The sequence below is a fragment of the Protobothrops mucrosquamatus genome, unplaced genomic scaffold (assembly GCF_001527695.2).
Source record: "Protobothrops mucrosquamatus isolate PMUCROS unplaced genomic scaffold, P.Mucros_1.0 scaffold472, whole genome shotgun sequence".
Lineage (NCBI taxonomy): Eukaryota > Metazoa > Chordata > Lepidosauria > Squamata > Viperidae > Protobothrops > Protobothrops mucrosquamatus.
The window spans coordinates 103,186-121,136 of record NW_015386793.1 but is presented as its reverse complement, the minus strand read 5'-3'; the positions used below and the strand labels follow the sequence as shown (position 1 = coordinate 121,136).

The window sequence follows — 17,951 nt, the reverse complement described above, 5'->3', positions numbered from 1 at the left end:
CCACTAGTCGTTGCTGACTAGAGAGGGCAGTGCTCGCTTGGGTCTCGAACCTGGGTTGCCAGCTTTCCAGGTGACAAGCCCAGCATCTTAACTACTGAGCCCCCCCCCCTTGCTGCCCATCTAGGGACCTGTGAAAAGATATAAACAAATGCCCAGCACTAGTGCATCACCTCAAGTCACAACAAGACTATCCCTCTCACTCAACCACCACACAACAAAAGATCTCTCCTATCTCTACCTAAGACTCCCAAGCGAGCAACCTAATGAGGACAGAAAAAGAATATCCTCCCACTACTCTTGTAGTAGTATCACACTGCCATACTTCAAAACTAGTCCATTGATGATATTACCTACTTGGGACAGCAAATGTCTACAATCCAAACTTGGAAAACTGCGATTATGTAAGTCCAGCCCAAGTTACATGTATTAATTACCATCGCAACCTGATCTTAATTGGTTTACCAGGAGGTGATAATTCCATTCCTTTAGTATAGGATTCTCGCAATAAACCTTAAAAAGGTAGAAGATATGGTACACAGACTGGATGGTGCTACGTATATAATATTTCTTATGGTTCTAATGGTTCCCGGAGAATTACCTCCAAACAAGATCATGGTATTGCAAATACTGGCAGCTATCCGTATCTTTTCCAGCTACACCAGATCTGAAACAGAAAAAAAAAGGGGGGGAACCTGTCCCCCCTTATATGAGTGTGAAAGATAACAAATTTTTACTGCAAGGAGACTGCAATCATACAAGTAACTACAGCAGGGACTGTGAATACTTTATTGTAATACACATAAAGCAATTCATTGGAATAAACAGATATTTTATAAAATTAGTACCCTTATTAGGGCAACTGTTGCCTCCGAAATAAAAGGTAGAATTCTCTTTCACTCCAAAAAAGATGGTTTATTGAAATACAGCTACACTGTTGATGTTACTTGTGAATAGAAGACAGATTTTAGAACTGGTCTGCGGCATCTTTGATGTCTGATTTTGTTACAAGAGAATCTTGCCAGTTTTCCAGCTTTAGTGGGGATTTTCCAACAAATGTTCCAACTTCCAGCTGCCCCTTTTAATATCAGACTCATTTACATTAGAAGAATCCAGAGAAACCTTATCCGCTTCCCCTTCATCTCAACAGTCTTTTTCTCTTCTTCCTCCCTTGTTTGCTGTCTGCATCTTCAGGATTGTCCGGAGGATCTGGCATTACAAAACCATCCGTCAATTTATAGTAGACAATTGTAGAATCTGTTTCAACTATTGCCAGGGTGATAGAAAGTGGGGAATCCGGTTTCGCCTGCATTGTGCCTGNAGTGACTGTTCGAAGTTACAATGGCACTGAAAAAAGTGCCCCCCCAAGCCACAGCTGAGCCTGCCCGCCTGGCCGCGCTCTTCCTCCTGTCCGAGGTTTTCATTGTTGTGAGCATTTCTGTTGAGGATTGGCAGCGGGGTGGGGGTGGGGGTGGGGATATTTGGTTTTTATTCCCCCCGTCTGCTGGGTGGTTGCAGCAGGTTTTGGTCACTTCACATGACCCTGGGACACTGTGACCGTCATAAATATGAATCAGTTGCCAAGCATCTGAATGTAAATCACAAGACCCTGGAGATGCTGCAACATTCCAGCTGATTGGCGCTTCTTCGGGGCTCAGCAGAAGCGCCAGGATCAGCGCTGAGCTCCAGCTGGAGCCTGGCGCTGATCCTGGCGCTTCCACTGAGCCCTGACAGCCCTGCAGCTCCAGCCATCTCTCGCTCAGGCTTGTACGGTGCTGCCACCGGTTCAGCTCATTCCCCTCCCCTGCTACTTTTCTAGGATGGTCGCGTACCACCTGCCAGGTGCCAATGTACCACAGGTGGTACCCGTACCGCTGGTTGAAAAGCCCTGCAATAGAAGAGCTCTATCTAGGAACCTATAAAAGGTAAAAAAAGGTAAAGGAGGCCCTGCAGATTTTACTCCACTAGTCGTTGCTGATTAGAGAGGGCAGTGCTCGCTTGGGTCTCGAACCTGGGTTGCCAGCTTTCCAGGTGACAAGCCCAGCATCTTAACCACTGAGCCCCCCCCCCCCTTGCTGCCCATCTAGGGACCTGTGAAAAGATATAAACAAATGCCCAGCACTAGTGCATCACCTCAAGTCACAACAAGACTATCCCTCTCACTCAACCACCACACAACAAAAGACCTCTCCTATCTCTACCTAAGACTCCCAAGCGAGCAACCTAATGAGGACAGAAAAAGAATATCCTCCCACTACTCTTGTAGTAGTATCACACTGCCATACTTCAAAACTAGTCCATTGATGATATTACCTACTTGGGACAGCAAATGTCTACAATCCAAACTTGGAAAACTGCGATTATGTAAGTCCAGCCCAAGTTACATGTATTAATTACCATCGCAACCTGATCTTAATTGGTTTACCAGGAGGTGATAATTCCATTCCTTTAGTATAGGATTCTCGCAATAAACCTTAAAAAGGTAGAAGATATGGTACACAGACTGGATGGTGCTACGTATATAATATTTCTTATGGTTCTAATGGTTCCCGGAGAATTATCTCCAAACAAGATCATGGTATTGCAAATACTGGCAGCTATCCGTATCTTTTCCAGCTACACCAGATCTGAAACAGAAAAAAAAAGGGGGGGGGAACCTGTCCCCCCTTATATGAGTGTGAAAGATAACAAATTTTTACTGCAAGGAGACTGCAATCATACAAGTAACTACAGCAGGGACTGTGAATACTTTATTGTAATACACATAAAGCAATTCATTGGAATAAACAGATATTTTATAAAATTATTAGGGCAACTGTTGCCTCCGAAATAAAAGGTAGAATTCTCTTTCACTCCAAAAAAGATGGTTTATTGAAATACAGCTACACTGTTGATGTTACTTGTGAATAGAAGACAGATTTTAGAACTGGTCTGCGGCATCTTTGATGTCTGATTTTGTTACAAGAGAATCTTGCCAGTTCTCCAGCTTTAGTGGGGATTTTCCAACAAATGTTCCAACTTCCAGCTGCCCCTTTTAATATCAGACTCATTTACATTAGAAGAATCCAGAGAACGGAATAGGCGAAGGGGAAGTAGAGTTGTCAGAAAAAGAGAAGAAGGAGGGAACAAACGACAGACGTAGAAGTCCTAACAGGCCTCCTAGACCGTAATGTTTTGGTAGGCAGTTAAATATCATCTGTTAACATCTTAGACAAAGTTGATAACGGTCCCACTATCTTTCACCCCTTAGGCCAAAGCGGACGTAACACGGACTGCTCTTCATGATCTGTCTTAACCTGGAAAAATGGAAGGAAGGAATAAAAGTCATCACTGAGCCCCATTTCATTTAAATTTCACCTGAAATCAATGCAGCATGTACTCTGTATTATTAATACCTACCCTCTGTTTCTAAAAGCTTTGTGATTTTTTCCCCCCAAGGACTGCATCTATTATAATGAAAACCTGCTAGAAAACAAAGTTGACAATACTTGCATCAGATGCAAATTATGTGAACTACTACAGGAAAAAGTTAGGAACTTAGAGGCAACTCTAGCCAAACCCCAACGTACGAAACAAAGCTCCATCCAAATCAAAGCATCCAAATCAAAGCGAATAATGAACAAATAACTCACAGAGGATTTGACCTTACTGATAAACCCTTGGAGGAAGACAAATGGAGGTATGTCACACACTGAAGGAAACACAACGCTCAAAGAAAGAAACAGCATACAACAAACAAACTCCTTCTGTCCAATCCTATCCAACCAGAACCATCCCCATTAAAACTGAGCAATCGATTTCTCCCCTTAGATGGAAACACACAGACCCACAACCTCCCCCTCATAGAAAACATGCGGACACCTAACAAAGAAGCAACTTCAAATATCCCTTAAAAAGTCACTTCAAATATTCCTTAAAAAGCCACATCAGCAAACACACCTGAGATAAACAGAAAAGCACTCCAGACTGCAGCCCCCAAAAAAGGAAGGAGAGTGTTGGTAAGAGATTCTATCCTCAAAGGAACAGAATCATCCATCTGCAGACCAAACATACAATCAAGGGAGGTATGTTGTCTCCCTGGAGCAAAAATCAAAGATATGGCTGAGAACATAACCAAAATAATTAGGCCTACAGATTACTACCCCTTCTTCCTCCTCCTCCACATTGGGACAAACGACACAACACACAAACACTAGCAATAGAAAACAATCCAACCAGTGTCTTAAACTTCAAAAGAGCTGACTTTAACAAAGTCAGAGAGAACCTAGGAAAGATCCCATGGATGAAAATCTTAAAGGAGAAAGCAACCCAAGAAGTATGGGAAACCCTGAAAAATGCAATCATAAAAGCCCATACCAGCATAATACCATTGAGAAAGAAAAACAAGAAATTCAAGAAGAAACCAGCATGGCTGCACAAAGATCTCTCTGACAAACTGAAAGACAAAAAGGACAAATACAAAAAATGAAAAGAGGGGCACATAATTAAGGGCAATTATCAGCAGACAGCCAGAACATGCAAAGCTGAAGTCAAGAAAGTAAAGGCTCAGAACGAACAAAGACTTGCAACAGAAATCAAGGACAATAAAAAAAGTTTCTTCCAACATATTAACAAGAAGAAAAAAGTCAAGGAAACTAAAGAGAGAAGATGGCAAGGAAATAACAGGCAACAGGGAGAAAGCAGAGCTGCTTAACTCATACTTTGCATCAGCCTTCACACAAAAAGAAACTATAGCCCAACATACCAAAAAAACCACTGCAAAAGACATACTAAAAACAAAAATTAAAATAAGCAAGGAAATGGTAAGAGAACACCTATCCGACCTTGACGAATATAAATCACCGGGACCTTCCCATCTTCAAGAAAGGGAAAAAAACGGACCCAGGAAACTATAGACCAATCAGTTTAACATCAATACCTTGGAAGATCCTAGGAAAGATAATCAAAAACCAGATCTGCGAACAACTAGAAGGAAACAAAGTTATAAGTAGTAGCTAGCACGGGTTTGTTAAAATCAGATCATGCCAAACCAATCTTATTTCATTATTTGATAAAGTGACTAAACTAGTAGACCAGCGAAACGGTGTGGACGTAGTATACTTAGATTTCAGTAAGGCATTTGATAAAGTAGACCACAACCTACTCCTTGGTAAGCTAGAAAAAGGTGGAATAGACAACATAACCACCAGATGGATCTGTAGCTGGCTGACAAACCGTACTCAACGAGTAATCCTCAATGGCACTACATCCACATGGAGAAAAGTAAGCAGTGGGGTACCACAAGGTTCCATCTTAGGCCCAGTACTCTTCAATATCTTCATAAATGACTTAGATGAGGGAATTGAAGGGGAACTTATCAAATTTGCAGATGACACCAAACTGCAGGAGTAACCAACACCCCAGAAGACAAACTCAGGATACAAAAAGATCTAGACAAACTTGAACAATGGGCCCTATCCAACAAAATGGGATTCAATGTGAAGAAAAGCAAAGTTTTACATTATAAGAAATGAAAAAATAAGTTCTAGTCTTAATATAAGGTGCTAGTTTAACCCATACATTTACATTTACAGTGTTATATTAACCTCTTCCACTTCATATCTATTATTTGTTCCCCTTAGTTATTCCAATAAATGTATACACTGCAGATCTCAAAAGCTGAGATGGGTCAGAGCATATGGAAAGGGACAAAAAGGCAGCAATGACAAACCACTTACATACTATCCAAAGAAGCTGCATGGATGTGACCATGAGGTCACCAAGTCAATTCACCCTTGGACGGTCCCATCAAATTCCGCAAAGCTTTTAGTTTAGGGGTGGGAAACTTCCAAACCTTTGTATTTTTGCTGAACTGTGGTGCCCAAATGTCCTTCACTATTGGCCATGCCTCCCTGTTGTCCAGTGTCAGTATCAGAAATCAAATCTATCATTCTAACTCCAAAATGGCAAGAATCAGCTCATTCCCTTACAGATAATCCTTGACTTATAACCATTCGTTTAGTAACAGTTCAAACTTATAATGTAAGTTTTTCACACTTACAACCATTGCGGCATCCCCAGGGTCACATGGTCAAAATTCAGATACTCGTCAACTGGCTCATACTTATGACGGCTGCTGTGTCCCAGGCCATGTGATCCCCTTTTGAGACCTACTGACAAGCAAAGTCACTAGGGAAGCCAGATTCACTTAACAACTGTGTTACTAACAACTGCAGCAATTCATTTAACAACTGTGGTAAGATAGGTCGTAAAATTGGGCAAAATTCACTTAACAAATGTCTCTCTTAGCAACAGAAATTTTGGGCTCAATTGTGGTCTTAAGTCGAGAACTACCTGCATTTTTCCATCCTTTCCCATTTCCACCAAGTCTTATTATGCACATATAATCATGAGCGGTCCCTTTGAATTCTTAACTTCAATGCCCCTTTCTATGCCCCATTGCAATTATTCAAATGCAGGCATATTCTTTTTTAACTGATACCAAGTTTTAAAAAAAAAACCCAAAACCAAAACAGTCAGTCAGCACGGTAGCAAAGATGTCATTGTTATTTCACCTGAAACAGGAATGTGTGAGGTGATTGTCTGCATACTACTCTCTGCTGGTTATGATTTATGTGAATATCCTATACGGGAAGTTATCTCTGGCACTAAGGAAGTCAGCATTTCTGATGCCCTCAGGCATCACTGTTGGGGCGGAATTCATTCTACAAAGATTATTTGTTAAAGGAACAGAGAAAGGAATCAGACTGTGAAGCTCTTTATCTGTAAATACACTGAAAGCATTGTACAGCGCATCTGCCATGAATGGGGATTTTGACAAGCTCTGTGGTGAACCAAAGAACAATCCAGAGACTGGGCAAGATGATTTTTCTACTTGAAAAGCCCTATAGGGCCAAAAATGAACATCCCAGTGGGAAAGAGGAAAATTGAATACGCATTTCCATATTACCTGCACCTTCATTATTTTATGAGTTTATTATTAAAACATTAGATTTATGAGAAAGTGTTAACACTGTTGACATTGAGATGTTCCTATCAATCTACTTATATACTGTATATTAGAGTAATGTTACTTTGAATTATATTCTAAAAATCAGAAATTTGATTGGCTTTAGGAAACGTTGGTTATATCAAATATGGGAAATTACTAAGGGAATAATTTTGTGAAATGGGAAAAGCACTATTATTCCAGGTATTAAGAACTGGATATATACTGTTCCCATTTTTGAAAAGGCATTTTTTAAAATAATAAATGATTGTTTCTCTTTGGCACAGATTTCATGACATTTTACAACAGTGTTTATTTCTTTTTAATTTGAAATATTCGTATCTTGTTTCATACTAGTTATACAAGTGGCATATTCATTATTTTTCTGTTTTCCCTGTTTTCTGTTTGTTATTATAGTAATTATGTTCTTTACTTCTGTTTATAGTTTGGTTTCAAATATATTTTAGTTAGCTGGGTTTTTTTTTTGTATTTTTAAGAAACTTGTAATAAACTAATTTAAAAAAAAAATACCTGCACCTTCTACACTCATCTGAAAATTAGCTCCGATTGCTATGAATGTAGAAATTTTACTAACAGGGAAGGAGAGAGCAGGAATGAGAAAGCCTATTAAAAGGCAACATTTATTACTTAATTTTGAAAATAAAGCCAAAGAGAACCTGGGACCTGCTACTCATTCTCATCTACTCTGATTACTATAATCATTTGGAGTGTGGTTTTAAGCACTCTGAAGAAAATCCTCTTGATTACAAAGAATTTATTTTGTATCCAAAAATGTTTTCCTGGAAAGGTAAAGCTGCCTCAAAGATTTTTTTTTTTAATTCTTTAAACCCGGGTTTGAACCTCAACATCTTGGTTTCTTATATCTTTGGGACTCCATAAAAAGCTAAAACAGAAGTCAGCATCCTTTTCAGGTGGAAGCATCATTACATATTGTTGTGTAATCAGATACGTGTGTGTTTGTGTATATGTATGTTACATAAGAATACAGAGCTCTCACGTGTTTTGCCAAAACATGAGATTTTATTATTTTACTTAATTGGATAGAAGTTTTCAGCAACTCCCTGCTGCCAGCCATTTAGATTTTTGCAGTTCTAATCTGGTAGTCCTAAAATGGTGCATAAGTACATAAGACGATGAGCACAAACTGTTAGAGACGAAATCGTGCTGTAGCCACACAGGGTTGCTGGGCAAAAGATCTTCATGAAGCAGAAACCAAACGTAGAAAGAAGCCCGCTTGAAAGAATTATCCATTTAAATATTTGCTGTACTAAAAAGATTGACCACTAAGTGATCTTTCAATCTGCCATCCAGCAATGGGCCTCTTTCATTCAGATGCCAAAGGCAGAGCTGACAGTCTTCACAATACGGATTTACAGACACACAACTTGAAAAAACATAATGAATGTAGAAGATGAAGGGATGATTTCAGAGGTTGGGAATATAGTTGTATTATAATTCTCCTACCTGGCTGAGACTTATGGGAGTAACACTTCACAATTTTGCATCCATTTATCTGTCCCTGATTATAACTCCAATCAATAAAAATGAATTTTACTAAAAAGTTAATACATGTATGCATTGGGCCATTAAACATGATTCAGAAGGAATAAGAGCCTTCCAACAACACCAATTAAACTGAATGCACACTTGGAAGTCAAGTGCCAGATATGTTTCATAATTTGGTGCTAGATCCAGAAATCAGATCAGAACAGAGAATTCCCATTGTTTATAACTGCCATAATGAAATTCAGATACACCCCCAAATGTAAAACCACTGATGAATCTTTCATTTCTATTTTTTACAATTTGGTTATCTGTTCTATTCCTTTAAACCTGCTGTGCTCTAGTTTATAACAGCAAAGAATAGCAGATAAGGAAGATGCAACACTGGGCATTCAGCAAAGCTCCATTTTGCAATCTGTACAAATTGTGCACACTGAAATTATTCTATACTAGCTGTGCCCGGCCACGCATTGCTGTGGCTCAGTCTGGTTAAATTTACGTCCAACAGACGTCGCTGTTTTTCAAAAAAAGCATGTTTTTACCTGTCACAGGTGTGACATCTATATAATAGTAGGTATATAAAAACACGCGCGTATTCGAATGCAACGTTGTGTCAAAATTTCAAAGCAATCATTGAAGAACTTTTGGAGATTTAAGATTTTGAACAAACGAACATTTACATTTTTATTTATATAGATAAATCAGTCATGGGGAGAAGCCCAGAACTCTCTGGCCTATCTTTCTTCTCATCCTCTCATGTATCACTTTTCAGTTACTAGAAGGACCAAGGACCACATTAAATTTTGCAAATCTCCATTTTACAGGGATAACTTTTCCATCTGCACATGTTTTAAAGGTGCTCTGTATTTGGGTACTCAATGGGTATATTTAGAAAGCCTGATAGATTTTTCCTTCTTTTTTCCCACCCACAGAAAGAAAGGATAGTAATGAACTACCCTTCTTTGTTATCCCTACTTGGTGAAGGGAGAGAATAGGAAGGAGGGAAGCTAATAGATTGAGAAAAGCTACTTAAAAGCTAAACGCTAAGCTATTTTGCTTAGAAAACAGACAATGTAGTGCAGTAGTGAAGGTGCTGTATTCAAACCAAGGAGATCCAGACTAAATTTCCTTTTCAGCTATGGAGTTACCTGGTGATAATATTCTTACTCCAGAATAAAATAAGAAAATATCTCCTGATACACATTCATACCACTGTGAGTTCTCAGAGAGCTCTCATTTAGATCAAGTCTGATATAACTGCAAAAATAAACAAATTGTTCTGTCCCCGTTCCGACCCACACACCCAAACAGCCAGCCGAGGGTTTAAAGACTTCTCCAGACACCACTTCACAGATAAGAAACTTGGCAGCAGCTCCATTGCTGCCTGCCAAGACCTTTTACTCCAAACACCCAGAAACAAAAACAATACACACAGTTTAAAACCACAGCACACTACTTTGCCAGAGATTCAGCTTTTGTCCGTCACAGAGGTCCAAATGGCCACCACCACCCTTTTATAGCCTGTGGGGTGTGGTCCAGTGACTCAGCTTAATCTCTGGCACGTCTCTTTTTCTGCTGNGCTCCTGGCCAATCTCTGAACCACCTGGCTCCTGGTCAATCTCTTCTCCATCGGAAGACACCTGAGGCATTGCCAGAGAGGAGGGTCCTGGAGAGGGAGGCCTAGCCATCTCCTCTCCTTCATGTTCGGAGCCTTCTTCCTCCGATAAGAGGGGCTCACAAGACGGAGCCACAATACAAATAATACAACACCTCTGCAGACACTCACCTCTCATGGCTGAATGATACCTGGGCAGGAGTTGGCACCACTACCTGCAAAGGCTCGGTTTCCTTCTCACGTCCATGGAGGCACACCAGCTGGAACTCTGCTAGCCCAGTGAAGGATACCTCGTGCCAGTTCCGAACTGAAGGGTATACCAGAGAGTAACAAAAACCAGAATGAACTATGAAACAATGATGATAACCTTTTCATTGAAGGACCTCAATGTTCTAGCCAGCATTTACACATTTAGTTACCATGGTCTTACAAACCTCAAGATATAGATTAATTACATCTGCCTTGCTCTCTTCCCTCAACTGTGTTTGTTCTCTTTCTCTTTAATTTCACAACAACTTTCTGAAATAGGTAATCTGATTTAGTAAGCTACCTGTCCAAATAGAGAAGATTGGCAGGATTTTTTTGCAGACTACACCCAGAGAAAAGTAACCTGTGGCCCTCCCAGTATTGGTAATTGATCTCTCCTAGCACCCTTCCCAATTTTGCTATGTGGGCTACAAATACTAGAAATGGTAGTTTAGCACCACATGGAAGCCATAGAATTCTTCATCATGAGTATGTTGGTGTCAGAGAATCTGCCCCCAAAAGTGCTAATCATATGTAATTGCATGCAATGGCCTAGTCAAAAAATCTGAACTGTGTGTGTGCTATAGTGTGATTCCAGGAGTGGTAATCCTAACATATCAAAAGGACATCAGTCAGTGGCCACAGAACATACTGTGTCCCACCCATCTGTTGCATATTGAATGGGTGGGCTCTATGTATGTATGTTTGATATTATGTTCATGGCATTAACATATAAAGTCTTACAGCCTAACAGACTTCTTTGAGAGCAATATAAGCAGGGTAAAGTAAAAGAGTCCCTGCAGATTTTACTCTGCTAGCTCATTTCTGTTTCAAGGACATTGAGCCAGCGCTATCCAAAGACATTTCCACACTCATGTGGCCAGCATGACATTACAAAGCAGTGTTACCATCCCTCCAAAGTGGTGCCTATTTATCTACTTGCCTTTGCATGCTTTCGAATTGCTAGGTTGGCAGGAGCTGATGCAAGGACAGGCACTCACCCCGTCACATGGCGCTAGGTCTTAACCCTGGGCTGATGGCTTTCCAGCCAACCAGCCCAGTGTTTTAACTGCTGAGCCACTGCGTCACCCCATATAAGCAGGGAGGCACATCCTAATGCTTTTTCTCCAACTCACAAGCAAAGGCACTAAAGCAAGTGGACACTCCGACTACTCCAATTTCCAGTATCTCCACTACTTTTAACACAGGAAAGCAACCTTTTCAGGAATGTAGTTTGGGTGTATGTGCATGTAGGTTCACTTGTATATGCAGTGCTAAGATTTGCCCAGGGAATCTAAAGTTGGGAGGACTTGTAGACATTTAAGATAACTGGAATCCCAGTCTTCAACAGGACACAGCTTTAAACTGTAACTGCAGAAATCCAGGGATTTCATGAAGCACATGAAAACTATTCTTGGCATTTGTTTGTCAATACTGCACATACCACAGCATTTACACACACATACACCAATCTTACAGGTTGCCCTTTAAGCTATCTCCACTAACTTACCTTCTAGAAGGTCCAAATAAACTAAGAAAGCAGCATATACCCCTCTGCTGTCAGCCACTTCCAATGACATCATTTTTGTGAACTGAAACAAGACAATGGAGAGCAATAGATGTAAAATCCATTAACAGAGTTCTCAGAAATTATACTCTAGGCCAGGGGTCCCCAATCCCCGGTCCGTGGATCAGCACCGGGCCGCAGCATGCCAGAAACCGGTCTGCACAAACAACCAAAGCCCCATCCGCGGGATACAGGCAGTGCATGAAACCACGCCCCCTCCGGTCCACGGAAACGGTCCCTGGTGCTCAAAACGTTGGGGACCTTTGCTCTAGGCAACAAAATCCAAACAGAATTGTATCCACAATTTCTGAAAATATTTTCCCATCAATTGCAGAGGGGTTTTTTTTGGCAGAACTCTGAGAAAAAAACACAGCACTGTTCTTTCAAAAAATAGGGGAGGGGGAAAGGTCAGTGAAAACATTTAACGCTAGACGAAGTCTGTTAAAAAAAAACCTTGCAGATTGTGTTTTAAATGCCAATAAAACTATCCTCCAAAAACTGTAGCCGGCAGGGAATAATTTATTGCAGCAGCATAGATGGTTCATAAAACAGGTCTAGTTCTGCCTTAAGCTTCTGGGCTGGAACTGATTTATTTCTCTGTTTTGCTTAGCACCTGGCACAAGAAGACGTTATAGATGATTGTGCCAGAATCCAGACATGGAAGGATTTGACCCAAGATTAGTGTGTGTCTTGTTATAACTGGGGATATGGTCTGTTGCTGTTATTGGAATCTAAGCATCATCTGGAGCTCAAAATCTGGAGCAAAAAACCAGACAAAAGTATGAAGTCAGCATATTATTGTTAGAAGGAAGGAGTATTTTTATATATTTGTCATTTTGAGTAATAAAGGTGGAATAAAAATCTAATAAATGTTAAATATCAAAGTACTTAAACTAGTAATACCATCATACTTTTCTTATTGCTCATACCAATAGGGAACACAGGAACGAGTATTTTATTACTGCTGTTGATTTCATGATGATGATATCCAGAGATTTCCCACCATCACAGGAGCCAAGATTGTCAAATCTTATTTTCTTTTGATGTGCATGCATAATTCAAAATAAATCACCAGATTCAGATCCAGCCTATCCTGATTGTATATGAAGATCTAGCAACAGCCTTGCTAAAGTGCTATGGCAAATTTCACCCACATCTGGCATAGTTTAAAGCTTCAGCCAATTTTAGAAGTAAAGTACAGTATCTTCTGTATCTTAAGAATTTAAAGTCTAAAAACAATTGTATTATAAAGCTTTTATTTTGTAGGCTTGAGCAGACTAATGCAATCCTACTCCTCAGATTATTTGTGTTATAAAAGCAGCAAAAACGTGCCCTTTCAACAGAGCAAAGACATAAGAAGGGGTTATTATGGTAATACAATGGATCATGGGAATTCTGCATTCTGTCAAAAATCTGCTTGTTAATCTAAATTCATAAAGAGAAGTATTGTCAAGGGTTCTGAACTTACATATACCTAGCCTTAAAAACACTTCTTAAAAATATATATTTTTAATTTACAATCTCATTGAAGAATTTTTAAGAGTAAAAGCCACAAAGAAAAATAAAGAAAAATAGTAAATTTTGAAAAAAGTAGAAAAAAGCAGCTTCTGATGTTTTTGACAGCTATAAATGCATTCATATTTTGTACCCTCTCTAAAATTATATCATAATTTCCTTTTTCCATAAATCTCAAGTTCATTTTTCTTTTCTTTTTTCAGCAAAAAGTCCACAAAGGATTTGTAGTCACTAATAAATATAGTTGTTGATCTTCCTCTAATCAAACGTTAATTTTGCCATCTCTGCTAGTTATGTCATCTTCTCCAACCATTCTCCATTCTGGGTATTTCAGAGTCGTTGCATATATTGCATCAGTATCCTCTAAACGTAATCTTCCATGGCTCTTTTCTAACTGACTGTCCATTACATCCAGCAAGAAAAAAAGTTCTGGTTTAAATTGAATGTTGATCTTTAAAATTCTTTTTATCAGTATATGTATTTGAACCCAGAAATTTCTGGCTTTTTAAACAAGTAGAGCAGGCATGATAAAATGGCTTTTCATGTTGTCCACATTTCCAACACAAATGTGAAGTATCTTTATACTTTCTAGATGATTTTTCTGGACTCATATACCAACAGTAATGTCAGGCGCAATAAATTAAGAGTCAGGGTTAGATCCAAAAAGAGTACAAGTTTATTCCATGCTTCCTCTAAACAAGAACTGGAATTACTTATGGTCAAGACAAATTGGTAATAGATAAGAGTCAACAGAATTCATTCAATTGAGTCTGATTTTACGTGATTCTACAGACCAGCTCTCTCCACATTTTCTGATCTTGTACGGTTTGTTTCAATTTATGCTCTGATCTAGCCACTGTGTTATTGGGTGGCCTTGTTTCCTTTTTACCACTGATCAATCTGAACATAACTACCTTTTCCAGTGGCCAATATAAGTAAGGCAGAATTTTGTGATCTTTGTCTTCCAGTGATATCTCTGGTTGTATATGCTTCAGTACTTGCTTGTCACCTTTGCTATCCAAGGTATGTGTTCTCAAATACCAAAATTTGAACAACTCAATTTTCCTCCTGTTTCTTTCATGGTAAATTTCAATACTCTTAACCACATATTTTTCCACTGTTCCATCAGTGTCCCTTTTTGTATCTCACTGGGGTTTGTTAATTTCCTATTCACAATTATCTGTGTCTTTTGTGAAGTGAAAATTGATTTTATCCATTTAATAAAATTATCACCAAAGTCCNAGTCCATATCCTCCAAAATTTTAAGCAAGAAAGTCCTATTCAAATTGTCAAAAAAAATTAAATTTATGAACTTATCTAAATTAAACTTATCTAAATAAAAAAATTAAATTTATGAACTTATCTAAATTGACAATTTTGTCAGAGTTTGACAATAACTCTGGCAGCTTACAACTAAAAAAACCCAAACCATTGTATAAATTGACCAGAAACAAAATACCAGAACAAAACCAAAACAAACCAGACCAAAGCAAAACAAAATGTGGGGAAAGTGGGTCCATAGTCACCATGTCAGCAAGACCTGGGAAAACAACCTGGTCTTCATCAATTTCCTGAAGATCATATGGATGGGAGTTATCCAAACGGGAAGGAGACCATTCAAGAGGGCAGGGACTGCAACAAAGAGAAAAACTTATCCCCTGAAGATGCCCTTGACAAGTAATGAAAACAATCCGCTTTGACCTGGACTGAGTGGGCTACCCAAAAGAGAGGGCCTTCCAGAAGAGAACCATATCATATCATTATAGCGAGGAGATGAAAATATTTCCACAAATGTTGCACTACTAAGCTCACCCTCTTTACTTGAAACCAGCCTTCCTTCTTCTTCATTCTTACATGCACCTGAAATCCAGGTTCTCTGCCAACCAATTCCATTGATTTCTTCTTATGGAACAACCAATTTTCACATCAAAAAAGCATTCTGTTTTTTTCAGACTGGCAATCGGTAAATAGTTCTTTTAAAAAAATGCTCCAGAATCCTTCCCCCCCCCTTTTAATATCTTCTTCCTTAATACTTATACATCATTTTCATGGTGATAAATTACAGATTATGATAAATTTATTGGCACATGGCCACAGTATAACGCACCAGTTCCTTTCCCCCTTCCTCCAGGCTTGGCCAAACTTAACACATGGTCAAGTACTAATTCTGGGGACCTGTTTTCTTTTACATATGCATATGTTTTCTTTTACATATGTTGCTGGACAAAGATTACAGTCTTTAAAATATAACATTTATCCTCAGGGGAAATGTGTGGTATGGTCAAAGATCCTCCAGCTCCAAGATCCAGCTCTGCACATTTATTCTTTTATTTTCCGTTTTGCTGGAGACTGAGAAACATGACCATTTCAAACTTGCACTAATCAAAAGTCCAACATAAAATAGGTTATTTCTCATTTCGTTTACATTTTAAACTTTCATGCTACTTATGGCACATACACACCATTCCTCGTCCTAAGAGAGTATATTATTGTTATACCTTGTACTTGAACTTCTTTAAGGTGGCTTAAAAAATTATTACTCATCAACGACATCTTCACCCTTTTTAAACACTAAATTTCTACATTTTATTTTAGCATACTTGAAGTTGTCGAATTGCAGCTCTGGGCTTTACGAAAAATGAATGATGCATTTCCCAAGAATTTAACTTTGCTACAGATAGATGAGCAAGCCAGGTATCAGAAGGGAGATTTTTGTTCCCCCAGTTCTTCTTCTACTAACCGTAGGATGAGTTGCCAGCCAGTCCTCTCGAAGGGCCCATTTCCCGGGCTTTGGGGTTTCCTCCTCCCGGCCAAAAAACCCGGAGCATCCAGCAACCGAACCTCCCTCCTCCTTTGATCCCTCTCCGCAATCGCTCTCCGACTTTTCCATTCCCAATTCGCGTGTCATTCAGCTTCGTTCCGGTTGGTGTTGCAACAAAATAGTTCCTCCGCGAAACTTTTAAACGAGCTTTAGGGTTCCTCTTTTCAGCAAGCAAACGTATCATTCTTAAGAATATTTTTTTTCTTATCTCTTTCTCATTTTTTAATTTCTTCTTCCAATTTCTGATTTTTTTTTAAACTAACAAACCTTCTTTACCAGCTCCTGATTTGCAAGACATATTTTTGAGACAACAGAATTTGAGACAAATCTATGTACCTCAAACACATTAGACTTAGGAGTCTAGCACTAAATTTTCTTACACCTGCTAAATTACTGTGCTGGATATATATTAAACAGCATGATATGGCTTCTCAAGCAACTAAATTTAAGTATCCTTATTTGTAGATGTAAATGTTTCTGACTATTTACTTCAGACTAATACTAATATAAAAAGATAATTTAAAATCCCATGACTTTACAGGGTAAAATATTGATACTATTTCAAGATTGATAGAGGGATTCCTATGTTAATACCTTAAGGCAGAGGTCCCCAACCTTTTGAGCACCAGGGACCGGTGCGATGGAGAAAGGTTTTTCCACAGACCAGAGGGGGTGTGGTTTTGAATACTGCCTGCATCCTAAGGATGCAGCTTTGCTTGTTTATGTGGCCCGCTTGCTGGCATGCTGCAGACCAGTGCTAGTCCATGGACCAGGAGTTGGGGACCCCTGCCTTAAGGTATATCAAATTAATAGTTAAATTGCTGGGAAGAGTTTTATAGGAAGGAAAATTTCATAGATTTTCTTCATCTAAATTATGGTTATCATATGATGAGAAAGATTTTAACTTTTATCGTTTTATCATTGTGCATAAATTTTTAAGTTCTGTCAAGCGATCTTCTGACATCAAGGTGGGGGCAACGGAGTTGGCAAAAAATTCCTCCCATGTTGCATCCTGCTAGTATTGCACCAAAGTACAAATCCAGCAATAGAATGTGAAACAAAGTAAGAGAACAGGACATCTCTGAAAGCAGCACATAAAAAACAGGTTTTTTTAAAAAAAAAAAACCAAAACCCAAAATGACTTGGATAACGTGGAGAAGAAAGAGATCTTTCTGTAAAGATTCTAGAATTGTAAGAATTCCAGACTTCTACACGCAAGCAATAGGTTTCTGAGTATTCTTTCCCTACTGGAATGACCATTGAAATATGGATTACAGGTAATCCTCAATTTACAACAGTTCATTTAGTGACCATTTGGAGTTACAACGGCACTGAAAAAAGTGACTTATGACAATTTTTCACATTTACGCCCGTTGCAGCATCTCCTTGGTCACGTGATCAAAATTAAGATGCCTATCAACTGACTCATATTTGTGACGGTTGCAGTGTCCTGGGGTCATGTGATCACCTTTTGTGACCTTCTGCAAGCAAAATCAAGATTTACTTAACAATCATGTTACTAACTTAACAACTGCAGTGATTCACTTAACTGTGTCAAGAAAGGTCATGATATGGGACAAAACTCACTTAACAAATGTGTCACTTAGCAACATAAATTTTGGTCATAAGTCGAGGACTACCTACATTAGTTCTGAATGTTTGCAGATTAAACCAGTGA

At 39.0% G+C, this 17,951-nt stretch overlaps 1 protein-coding gene across 1 annotated transcript; it reads right to left on the bottom strand.

Annotated features, from left to right (window-relative positions):
• Positions 1 to 772: 772 nt before the first annotated feature.
• Positions 773 to 16,371, bottom strand: TSEN15 (tRNA splicing endonuclease subunit 15). The gene is made up of 5 exons (XM_015816637.1): positions 16,193 to 16,371; positions 11,881 to 11,962; positions 10,296 to 10,431; positions 3,271 to 3,293; positions 773 to 1,317 (listed from the first exon to the last, which is right to left on the bottom strand). The coding sequence occupies exons 1-5, from the start codon at positions 16,358 to 16,360 to the stop codon at positions 1,136 to 1,138; spliced, it is 591 nt and encodes a 196-aa protein (XP_015672123.1). The 5' UTR covers positions 16,361 to 16,371; the 3' UTR covers positions 773 to 1,135.
• Between the last annotated feature and the right edge of the window lie 1,580 nt (positions 16,372 to 17,951).

Bases quoted from the DNA above. Each gene is read 5' to 3' on its own strand.
- TSEN15 (XM_015816637.1), bottom strand. From the start codon at position 16,360: ATGACACGCGAATTGGGAATGGAAAAGTCGGAGAGCGATTGCGGAGAG. The intron at 10,432-11,880 runs GTAAGTTAGTGG...TATACCCTTCAG, and splicing joins TTATTTGGACCTTCTAGAAG to TTCGGAACTGGCACGAGGTA. The intron at 3,294-10,295 runs GTGAGTGTCTGC...CCATTTTTCCAG, and splicing joins GTATCATTCAGCCATGAGAG to GTTAAGACAGATCATGAAGA.